We start from the raw sequence: 12,333 nt of genomic DNA, 5'->3' as shown, positions 1-12,333 counted from the left end.
CCTTGAAAATGCTCATGCCCTCACCCTCCTCAAAAAATCATATAAGATTAGATATTTAAGATATAACTTAAAAAATATTTTTAAGACCTGAAGCTATTTTTTTAGTTTGTTCAAGTTTGTGTTTTTGTTCTCTCTCTCTCTCTCTCTCTCTCTCTCCCCATCTTTCACATCAACACTAAATACAGAGTAGAAATTTAATAAATGCAAACAAATGCAATCCTATGCAATATACTGCACAGGAAAAATTCTGCAAAGCAAACATTTCAGCAAAACAGCAGCAGCAACAAAAAAGCCTAAAATTTTGGGGTTTGGACTCTTTGCCTTGCCATTTTCCTTAATCCAGTAAATGACACTACGTCAAATCCTTATATGTAGAACAAGCACTGACATAACTTATATTCTATTTGGAATGTGCTGCCTTTTTTCCCCCCTTCGTTTCCAATCCTGAATAAGCAATAAAAGGCAGCTGTCCTGGGGAAAGGAGATGATCAAACATATTTGTACTGTCCATCTGCCTTCGGTAAACAGTCACTAATGAATGCATTATTGTGATGGAGAACTGCTCTCTTAATCTCCAGTTGTGGATCTCCAACTGCTGGATTACTGCAGTAGCTGCCTCTTAACTAGCACGTCTTGTCTTTGGTCCCCCCTGCCAATCTATCCGGATACCAACTGCTCGATAAAGCTCCTTCAGTGCTGTTTCATTACCTCATTTCCCTGCTTCAAAATCTTGCGGTAGCTTACTGGAAAAATGTCAAGTCACTGGACAATTGACCCCACAACTCTTCTCACAGGACTTTCCCCAAGTGAATGTTCCACTGCTGCCCTCCAATGATGGCTATCACTCCTTCGGTGCTTCTGTTTAAGGTTTCCCAGCTTACCACGTATACCCAAATAAACATAAACACAGTCTAGCATGGAGTTTTGTACAAGTGCTTGCTGAACTCAATTAAATTGTACTGATGACTAGCATCAATCAGTTGCCCACTCAGGAAGGCCTTAGTTAACTAACAAGACTCATTTTGCTTGGTGTCAATGGTCAATATCAACATCATCCTTTTCTCATTCACAGGCAGTTAGATTTAAGACTTTGATCAAGCTACACAGCCTAGCTGTAGCTGCTACTGTGAGCAATTTGTCAGCAAAACTGGTAAACATTAAGTTCCCTTTCACTAAGAATTTCAGCCCTCAAAACCCAAGCTTCTGGTGACAAAAAGGTATTTTTTGCTACTGGTCTTTCACTAAAATGATTTCTACAAAGCAGGAGATACCATGGCAGAAGGATCTGACCAAAAACCTCTTCCCTGTCTTGGTACCACAACTTGAAATTTCACCATCAGGAAATCAATTCCTTTAGGCTCTTTTTTTCCCCCCTTAGTCGATGATTCTTTTCTAAAATGTAAACATTCCTGACGGTAATAATGCCAAAAGATCACTTACTCTGAGACAGTGACTTATTAGCTTCTTTGTTCTAAAAACAAATCTGGATGCTGGACTTGGGAGTGAGGAAAGGATGAGGTGGGGGGGCAAGCTTAGTTGAGAGCCAGCCATGTCTGCATGTGTATATATTTATAAATGCAGAAGAAGCTTCCTATGTCATGGGTTGTCTGTGAACCAGGCACCAGAGTGGATAAATCAGTCTACCACTTATGCTGACAAGAAGCAAATTAAAGCTGTCTCACTTCGAGTTTTGTTTTCTGATACTGACAATCAGATATTCCCCCAAAATGATACCCAAGGCAGCTGTCCAATAACGAAGCTGAAATTATCTTTCTTCTCTCCTCTTCTTCCCCTTCAACAGTTCTCTTCCATTCTATTTCCAAATAATAAAAATGATTGATAAAGCATTCCGGTGTTCAAGGGCTTACCACCCTAGAGGCAGCATGGTCTGGTATAAAGGAGCAATTATCTGGTGAAAATGGGCTGTATGGACTAAGACAGATAAATGAGAAAAACCTACAAGAAAACACTTTTGAATTCAAAAACCCTGTACTAATACAAAGTATTCTCAGTCTTATGTAACCTCCTAACTTTTCCTTTCAGGCTCTTTACCTTGCCAAAAACAAAACAAAACAACAATTAAAAAAAAAAAAAAGCAAACAAAAAAAACCACTACTTTTTTTTTTCTTTATAAGCAAACTTTCTACTTAAATTATCTAGATAATTACCTTCATTCTTTCCCTTTCTTCTATCTTTTCAATCCCACCTCGTTTCCTACACTGTGAAATGAAAATCTTCCCCCAGTGATACTACACTATCCTGATTGTCAATTAGCTTTGCATTGTCTGGATGAAGAAATATGCAATGCTGCAGAAAGAATAGGGCAGCCTCATATATGTACTGAGAAGTTCCAAGCCCTCCCTCATATTAGCATGATATTCAATGTCTGATGTGAACTCTGGAGAAATCTTGCCCACTGCCTCATGGATAAAACCCAGCTCCCATGCAGAGCTTTCTATAGCTAATTCCAATTCAAATGGTCTGCCGAGCCTAACTAGGAAGAGTGCTCAGCTGTGAAAGGGTGCTATTAACACTGTATGAAGAGAGACATTTTAAAACGCAAGGTAGATTGAGCATTTCTCATTCTTTACAAAGAATACATTACCTCCAGAAGCCATGGCTTCAGTTTTCTGTCCAACAAAATATCAAATCCCAGGACTTCAAAGCAGACACTTTCACTTCCTGGGGGTTGTCCAGGTCTACACATGCGATATGCATGCAAGACATGTGGTTCTGCTACAATCAGAGTTTTTACCACCAATTCCTAGGTAAAATGTGATAAAACAGATGAAAAATGCACATCAGATTGTATCTGATTTCTATTTTGCATAAAGTAAACAGTTAATGAACATTGTTTTTATTAGCTACAAGCTAAAGGCAAAAGCAGGGCTTCAGACTGACATTCTCCCCCAGAGACTTAAAAATAAAAAAAATACAACAACAAAAAGGCCAGTGGAAGGCACCTGAGGGTCTTTATTCACATTAAGATTGGAAAAAAGCTGTTAAATGGAAAGGGCTTGAAGGATATAAACTGAAAAGAAGCTAGCTTTCGGGATTTTCTACAAAAGAAAACCAATTTTAGACCTAGTTATTAGAATTTGTTTTTAAAAGGATCAATTTTACCAAGCAGGGACTAGCTAAAGCAGGGATTCTTAACGTGGGGTCTAGGAACTTTTGTTTTCCTTTCTATTTAAATAAGTATTTCAATGCAGTTTTGTCTTATTTTCCTTTGCCAAACTACAGATTGCATTTTCTGTATTTTTCACAATTGTGAGAAGGGATGAAGGGGCTTCCTGAGGCTCCTGCCCATGAGAATCAGGACACAAAGACATCTGCAGAAGCTCTCAGCTAGAGGGCAAGACCAGGAGATCAGTCGGGGCATTGGTCCTATTTTTTTGCTCTCTGTGTGTTGTCTCTAGCAACATTAATCTGTTTTACTGAATAGCCAAGTTTGTGGAATATTACTCCATTGAGGTTGTTTTTGTTTTTCATTTTCTGTGGAAAGCTTTCCTTGAGCTCTCTATTTTCTATACCTAGTTGAATACATTTGTTTATCTCCCCCTGCCAGGGAGCATAAACACCAACCCAAAACAGAATAAAAAAGGAAGGCACAAGCAGTTAAGCCTTCCCAATTTCTGCAGAAGGCTGACTCCTCAGACGCAGACCTGGGCAAGATTGGAAGAAATACAACAGTGGAGTTTTCAGACAATTTGGTTAGAAATGACAAGACCACATGGTAACACCAGAAAAGGTCAAGTAGAAACAAAAACAGTCTGATTCTATGTATCTTCCAGTATATTACTGCAGCAATGGTCCTAGAATGACTAACAATTGATACCACACAACAGAGAGAAGAGACTACTGATTTCATTCAACTAGCTATCCATGTCTCTCTTGGGAACAACACAGTCCTATTTCCAGCTTTTTGAGTTATGGGTAAACTTATTTCAAGGTTTTAAAATAGATTAGGCCATCTTTGAGCCACTGATGTACCACTAAATGCAATTTCATTGTCATTTAGTATGTATTCTGCCAATCAAAATTAATCAAATTTCCCAGCAAGCACATCTATGAAAGGGCACAAAAGGTAAAGCTGGGATGGGGGGGAAGAGAAACAAACCCTAGTGTAATCCAGTACATTTTACTCCTTATTTACAAGGCTATTATTGATATGGTGAAATATATAAAATTGAAGGTAATGGGAAACATTTTCATACAAGCTTTATGTATTATGTTTCAAATTTGAGACCTCAAACTTTTGTCATGCAAAGATTTAAATGTTAGGTAAGTTTTTTTTTTTTTTTTTTTTTTTATTAAAGGATTTGATCAGAACATTTTTGAATGATTACCATCATTGCTACCAATTGCCTAAATTTAGATAAACTTATTAATTTTTCTTTCAGCCAAAGGAGTCACGTTGTTCTGTTTTTACTGGACTTATTTATGACTCTTGTTTTCAGAGAAGAAGGGGTATATTTTAGAAATAAGTCTCTCCAAAGTAACAAACTGAATAACATTTTGTGATCTGATATATTAAGACAAATTTCAGTTCCAAACTAATATCTCATCTTTTAAATTCAATACCCTAGAGTTCACCTTTAAAATTGTTTTTGAAAAGTTTACAGTAAAATCTACATAACAAAAAATAATGGTGGATTACTATGAAAATGCAAATAGTTTAACTTAGTAAATTTGTAATAAAATAGTCTATGAAATAACATTTTTAAGATTAGGATTTTCCATATATGTTTTATAGATTTATTAACGAGTGGTTTTTTTTTACTATATTTTCAGATACTCAGAAATATATCAGTGTCTATCAGACCAAGCCTTTCAACCTCAACATCCTCTACATTGTAACTTAAAAAGAATGTTTTCATTAGGAACTATACTTCTGGCTAAAACAGACAAGTAAATTACTTTATTACTGATTTTTCTGGTCAACAATTCTATATTTTTTAACCTACTTCTAATTAGATTCTCCAACTTATGTAGAAGAAATGCCATAGTAAGCCACCATCTATTGGATAGGGTATAACCACTTTTTTTTTTTTTGTACATCTAGCTCCATTTTAAATACCTTTCAGTGAGACAGCCTTTTGGCTATTCCGTCTGTCTCTGTCTCTAAGAGAAAAATATGTTTGGAAGTGAGAACTATGGAGGAAAAACAGTTTAATCTGATAAGAACAGCTCCCCCTGTCAAATCTTAGAGAAAATTAAGATTTTTGATAATACTTTTTGATTAGGATATTGCCAAGTCCAGTCACCTATTCATTAAACCACAACAAGCCTACTGGGTTGTGTGTGTCATGATTACTGTCCATCAATATCAGCTGATGTCCAAAATGTCCCTTTTCAAATTAAATCAAATGTACTCCTGTTGGTCCTCTGTTCTCAATCTAATGATGCCTCCTCCTCAGATTTAGACTTGAAAGGAGACTTAGAGATCCTCTAATGTTAATCTCTCATTTTAAAGATGAGGAAACCGAGTCCCAGAAAGTATAAGTGACTTGTCTAAGGTTACAGAGTCAAAAGAGCCGAGATTTGAGCCTACATCCTAGAAAATAGACTCCAGTGCTCACGCCACTGACATGGTAGGATTATCCAAGCCTTTCGGCATAACATGGGTGTTTAAAAAATAACTACAACAATTAGCCTCGGTAACTATAAAGTAAAGACCTTATTTCAATTCAACAAACAAACATTTATCATCCTGCCAAGCTCAAATCCAGTTTGGATATGTTTAGTCTCTACTCAGGATGGAAGACATCAATTTAACAAACCATTAGGTTGAGACAAATGTCAATGCAGGCACAATCTACAAATTTGCTGATCTTTGATGGTCATTATCCATGACATATATTTTTATTACCTCCTATCCTCCCAAAAGGAGAGCTTCTAAATCAAATTACACAGTCTCTGTGTCACTGTGAATCTTCAATAAGCATGCTTCCTAGACTTTGAGGACAGTTTTAATCCCCTTAGTAAGCTTAATAATATGATTATTAGCCTTGTCTCATATAGGTTTGCCATTCTGCTATAACTTGTTCTACTCTCTTCCAAATCCTACTAAAATGACTTCACTACTAAGTATCTGTATACTTATACACTGGCACAAACCAATATCTTGAAGTAAAATTTAATTTAATCTAAGAGTTACCCTAGTTATGAATTACTTGTTAAACTCATGCTGGTGGCAAGCAATGACAAGTCTTACTGTGTGATTTTGATCTAATTAATTGGGCCTGAAAAACACTGCATTAAGGAGACTTCTGGTTTTTATATAATGCACTGTTCTGAAAGCAGAGAATTATCAACTGGTAACATGCAAATGGCATCATCTTACTGAAATATCACTCCAAAATTTAGCAACATCATGCTTGTTTGTTTGTAAGAATTCGGTAAACCATTTGATAGACCGCTTGCTGCCTTTATCTTCGGTTTCATCCCGTTCAAAGCGCTCATTATGTTTGTTCACAGAGTAGTTTGTCAGATGCATATAGAGCTGGCTCTGTAACACATGAAAATCAAAGCAGTCACATCATCCACAGAACCCCATCCTGTTGTGCTTTCCAACAAAACCCCCCCACCTTCCCCCAAAATAAGATGTATCCAAAGAAATAGAATTAATTCACTTAAAAGTTTGCATCAACCTCACTGACAAACAAGTAGTTATTTATCTAATTTATAAGAGAAGTAGATGGGTTCACATGTTCTGCAGAAAGCAGCCACTTTCCTGTGGTACCAATTACTTGGCTTGTCAAGAGTTGTGTTTTCAACTATTAAAAAAAGACATATGCACAGAACTCTGAGTACAAATGATGGCCCAAGTTTATATTTCTATACCAGGAAAACATTTTAAGGGTGGTGATGTTCCCAATACTGCTGGGTTGGTGTTTTGTTTTGTTTTTTGTTTTGTGGGGTTTTTTTTTGGTGATGGGGGAGGCGTTTGCTTGTTCCCTTTTGCCATGTGTGACATTATGAAATACACACACTCGTTCTGTCTTCACCATGGTTTCTTTTGTGAAAGGTATTATTTTTGTGGTCTCTTTCCCAAGAAATGGGAATTGAATTAGGGCTGCAGTAATGGTCTCATGCAAACAACAGAGGCTGAAAGGCAGGCTGTCTGAGCTTTACTGTGGGCTCTCCCACTGTTCAGCCAGGCGAGGCCAGTTGATCACTTGTAATCAAGGATAGGTACATGAAGTACTACTGGCATGGGAAGGAAAGGTGCTGTAATAACTCAGAGGTGTTCACATATCATAAGCACAAAGTCATTTTTTAAAACTACTTTTACAACTAGGACTTGGGATATTATGTCAACTGTTTCAAATTCTCACTATTAGCTGGTCATATGGTAAATTGTTATTTATATGAAATTTCAAGGAAAAAATATGTATTGAAAATATATTTTCTTGGCACGGTTTGAGGTGCCACAGGTTTGAAAAAAGGCTAAACCCTCATTCCTATCCATGAGGAGTTTATAATCTGATTGTGGAAACAAGACACATACCCACCCAGGAACTGATTAGAAAGACAGCAACTTCTAAAGGAACCCTTGCAGCAAGCTGGGTTAGCTCTCATCTAAGGATGGCCTTTAGCTTTGAATTCTAGGGCACCTCCCAGAAAAGTCTGAGCCATGTTCCCTAAACCTATCTATTCTGGTCTTTTCCTTCCCAACAGTCTCAAATAAAGATGCCCCGATTCCTCCATCCCAACGGGAGTCCGTCTCTGCCTGTGCCTTGAAGCCCCCATTTCTTACTTTTGGAGGAAGCTTGTTTTCTTCTAGTCCCTTCCTCATCCTGGGAACTATTTTCTTTGCACCATGATGTATGTACATTCTTCTTTCAATGGGGGGGGACAAGGGGAATCATCCAACTTTCACTTGATTCTGCTGCTCCTTCTGGCTTAACATACCCTCCCCCTCCTTCTCTTTACTTCCTAAATTCTCCAATGATTATTCAATTCAATTCAGGTCAAAAGACTTGTCCTTTTGTCCTATTAGGTGGAGTCAATCTACATGGGCCAATAGGCAATATATACAAGAATACAAAATTTAAAATAAAACTGATTCTCAAAGAGTTTACATTCCCTGTATATCCTCATCTGCCTCTAATTCCTCATAATTTGATTCTTCCCTACCACAATCTCCAAATTGTACCCTCAGAGATTACCAAAGACCTCCTTTCTACACCAAGGAATTTTCCTCAATCTTCATTCTTTTTTTATTTCTCACCATCATTTGACAGTCTCACAAGAGCCTGTCCTCTCTTGGCTTCCCTGATAAGTCTTAAAATTACATTTTAATTGGCATGAATCTTATTTCTTTCCCTCCTACCACACACACAAAAAAAGAAAACAAAATCCTTTTAACAAATACATATAGGTGAATAAAACCAATTCTCTCACTGGTCATATCCAAAAACTGTGTTGCAGTATTTGCTTCTCGTCTTAAGTCCTTGTTTATTCTTTGTCTCTGGTTAATTTTTTTTTTCTCCCAACTATGGATCGACATCCAATCCCTAGGTTTTCATAGAATCACACTTCTAGCACTAACAGGGGTCTTGGAAACAATCCAATTTAATCCCCTCATTCTACAGATAATCAAACCAAGGCTGAGAGAATCCCCAGTTCATCCAGCAAAGTGAAGAAGAATGACCAACCAGCAGTTAGTCATAGAATTTTATCATAAGAGAACAATCAACAAGAACAACAGAGAAGCAAGTAATCTCACTTCTAACAAGTATGGAGGGCATGAAAAGTTTGCAACAACCTGCAGAGAGTTGACTGTTCCATGATCAAGTAACTGCTATGCAATTACAAAGTTCAAGCTAGATTCCTCCCTAAAGAAAGGCATTAAACCACTGGAAGAACACCTCTTTTCCCTCCAGGTTTTCACAGAACATCTAGTGTTACCTGAAAAAATCCCTTTAAGATAAAAACAATGTAAAAGGATCTTAAAGGGCAGAGGGGCACCCCTTCCTAAGTCAGCAAGTTAGAAGATAAATGAATATGAGACTCATAAGGATAACCAAGCCCCTTGAAATTGAGTAATAAATTCAAAAGTCTTGATCCCTTTATCTTTAGTTCTACATTTCTAATTCCCCATAGACATTTCCATCTGGATTTCCCACTGGCATCACAAATTATCCATATCCATTATATTCCATTAATCCATATAATCTATAATATAATTCACTAATTCCCTACTTCTCTGAATGTGCTAACATTATCCTAATCAGCCAAGCCTGAAAGCTTCTCCTCTTATAACCCACCTCATACATGGCCCTAATCACTAACCCTAGGTCCTCCTACTCAGAGAAAGTTAGTTTGTCTCTGGAATACCACAGGCTGTCCTTCCATTTCTATGGCCAAGGGTTTTATTTTTTTTAACCTCTCTCCTGGACTAGTGCAGTAATCTCATAACCAGTGTTCCCATCAAGGCCCTCCCTAATAAATTTCATTCTACATATTCATCCTTAACACATAACAACAATTATTTCATCCCATGATCAAAAACTTAAAATGGATTTGCCATCTTTACTGTACAAGGTCTCAAGGTTCAAGCAAAATACAGCCTTCAAAATATCTTCATGATTCCCCATTTTTACATCTCTGCACTTGCTGCTGGCTGATCCCAGGAGGCTGTCCTCCAGTGATCTCTATCTCACAAAATTTTATTCTTCCTTCAAGACTGCCACTTCTACATCCATGAATTTTTCTGTATTCCCACTAGAAATAAAGTGACTTCCCTGCTCTGAATTTTTCTAATCCCTTTTTTGTGTCTTTTTAATGTAACATCCTACTTCCTGTGATAGTTATTTGGGGAAATGCCTTAAGTCTCTTGTTCAACTGTAAATTCCCAAAGGGCAGGAAGCTCATCTTCATATCTTCGACAGGAACTAACATGGTGACTTTGCCCTCAGTAGGTAGTTAAAAAATATCTGGTGAATGAATAATTGTCTGTTTTCTTTGCCAATGAAGTGATGACTGTATCAAAAATTGAAATAGCAATACAACCTCTGAAAGGCAATGAGGCATAGTAGAAAAGTTATTATTTTGTATTCAAGAGGTCTTAAAACTAAAATTGCCTCAAGGAGGGAGAAATGTGATCTCCTTAACCAATCAGAATGATACAGCAGAAAAGGCAATACAGGTTTAGGATATAAATATTTGTAAAACTTATGAATAAGGATGGTAGAAGGTTAAGAGCAGTTTCACATCATAAGACAAAGAGGCAATGGAGGGAAAACCAGTTTTTAAAAAAGTATGGCTAAAGATGCAAGTAAAAATAATCCCAAGTACATTTAAGGATAAAAAATTGAAGGACTACAATCAAGAAACGAAAAGTGGGAAAGAGGCAACTTGTTTTTATAACAAGCTCTTTTCATCATCTAGGAAAACTGGGGCCCCGTATTATCATCTTAATGTTATAATCCTAGAAATGCTTTCAGATGTCATGGAAATGACTGAAAACAAGAAAGACCAAAAACCTCCTCCATCACCAGTCAGCTGGTGGCCATGAGTGTCAGCTGGCCATGAGTCCTAGAGTTACTATTAACACCTAAGACTTGAAGAATGTAAATGTAGCTCATGGTTTTGCTTGGTCCCAGGACTGAGATCAGAAAGACCCAAGTTTAAATCTGCCCTCTGACACTCACTAGCTGTGGGGCCCTAGGGCAAATCACTTAACCGTGTATATCTCAGTTTCCTCATCTATAAAATGAGCTGAAAAAGTAAATGGCAAACCACTCTAATCATTTTGCCCCCCAAAACCCCAACTCTAAATGGGGTCATGAATAGTTGGAAGTGACAGAACAACAAAATCACAGTCAAATGGCTAAGAAATGAGAGAGGTGAGATTCTGAACCCAGTTCCTCCTGGTTTACACTCCAACCTTCTATCCACTAGCACAAAATGCCCCACAAAAGAGGAATCATGTTTATAATTAATTATTATCACAATTAATTTTGGAAAAGACTCTTTTCCCTCTCTCTCCCTCTTCCCCCTTCTCCCTTTCCTCTTTCCCCTCCTCCTCTCCCTCTCCCTTTTTCTTTTTCTGCCACAGAAACAATGAAAAAGGTCATCAGATCTTATCTTCTACATCATCACTGAAAGGCTAACTATATGTGCTTCCAGGATGAGCAATATGTTACTGTTGGCAACTTGCATAAGGGTTAGTAAAAGTTCCAATATATAACCATAATGAGATAAAGTATCACTTGAAAGAATTTTTGACATATATGCTTTTTGTCTCAGATCAAAATAGCTTTAAGAAATGATTGCTTCATCTCCACTTAAGAACATACGGCATTACATTTTGTTTTTAAGGGTATATATTCACCCTAGCACCACTTACCAAATTTGTATCATTAGGTGGACTATACTTCTCTGTCCCCATTCTCACAAGCCCATCATGATATAAAAATATTTTTAATGGATCACAGGATGTTATCAGAATATAAATTCGTAAATCAAACTTGTAGCCTTCCATAAGAAAAGGCTTATCAATGTATTCCTGGACAATTAAGTGGTCCTGAGCAAGCAGTTTTTCAGCATTTCTTACCAAAGAGATCCTGGATTTGAAAAAGAAAAAAAAGATAACATGAAATGAGGTACAAATAAATTGTCAGACACATTCAAAAGAGAAGGGTCCTATAACTATAAAACACCAGAAGGCTATTTTCCTTTCTAAGGTTCTTTTGAAAACTGATTTGAAAAAAAAAATCACTGCATATTCTCAAAGGGGAAAAAAGGGCTTAATATAGTAATTCTGCATTATTGAAATAAATGCCTTTTCTTTATCATGTAAATCAAGGACATTTCAGAGCATTTCAATTTGTTAGAATTGAGTATATTTCCTCTGGTACTGGCAAAAGGAAGAGTCAATTCTGCTCAGTCAATGGAATTAAAACTTCAACTGACATTGCACATCTCTAAGAACATGACTGAGCAAATACATGTCCATTTTCTTAAAATTAATAATGGTGATATTGTCACAGACTCAACATTTATTTGCTATCGTTAAGTACTTTGTATTAAAAGCCTTAGATTATTCTGTAAACAAATTAAAGAAGCGACCATGAACCCCCGGATATATGACAGCTACATTATGAATTATCTCTTTTCATAGGATTATGAACAGATAAGCTAAACATTCTCTTTCAAAGTCCTACACACTTCAAGGTCTTATGCTGTGGAAGTGACGTTACTCTACCTAGAAGGCTAGGTCAGGCTTGGTGCCTGGAAGGGTTTGAAATTCATCCCTGCAGAGGAGATGGACCCAGCCAAACTAAGTGCAGAAAAGACTCGCACCCTCTGAAGCCCAGCAAT

General features: G+C 37.0%; 1 protein-coding gene across 8 annotated transcripts in view; it reads right to left on the bottom strand.

Moving 5' to 3' along the window:
• Positions 1 to 12,333, bottom strand: part of TTLL7 (tubulin tyrosine ligase like 7) — a 231,913-nt gene that overhangs the window by 136,907 nt on the left and 82,673 nt on the right. For all 8 annotated transcript variants that reach the window (XM_074266394.1, XM_074266399.1, XM_074266400.1 and 5 more), the window contains 3 exons: positions 11,360 to 11,576; positions 6,347 to 6,511; positions 2,606 to 2,764 (listed from right to left, as the gene is read on the bottom strand). In XM_074266394.1, coding sequence (XP_074122495.1) covers positions 2,606 to 2,764; positions 6,347 to 6,511; positions 11,360 to 11,576 — 541 coding nt within the window. The remainder of the gene's footprint in view (positions 1 to 2,605; positions 2,765 to 6,346; positions 6,512 to 11,359; positions 11,577 to 12,333) is intronic.

The sequence above is a fragment of the Sminthopsis crassicaudata genome, chromosome 4, assembly GCF_048593235.1.
Source record: "Sminthopsis crassicaudata isolate SCR6 chromosome 4, ASM4859323v1, whole genome shotgun sequence".
Classification (NCBI taxonomy): domain Eukaryota; kingdom Metazoa; phylum Chordata; class Mammalia; order Dasyuromorphia; family Dasyuridae; genus Sminthopsis; species Sminthopsis crassicaudata.
This window is presented reverse-complemented; position numbering and strand designations above follow the sequence as displayed.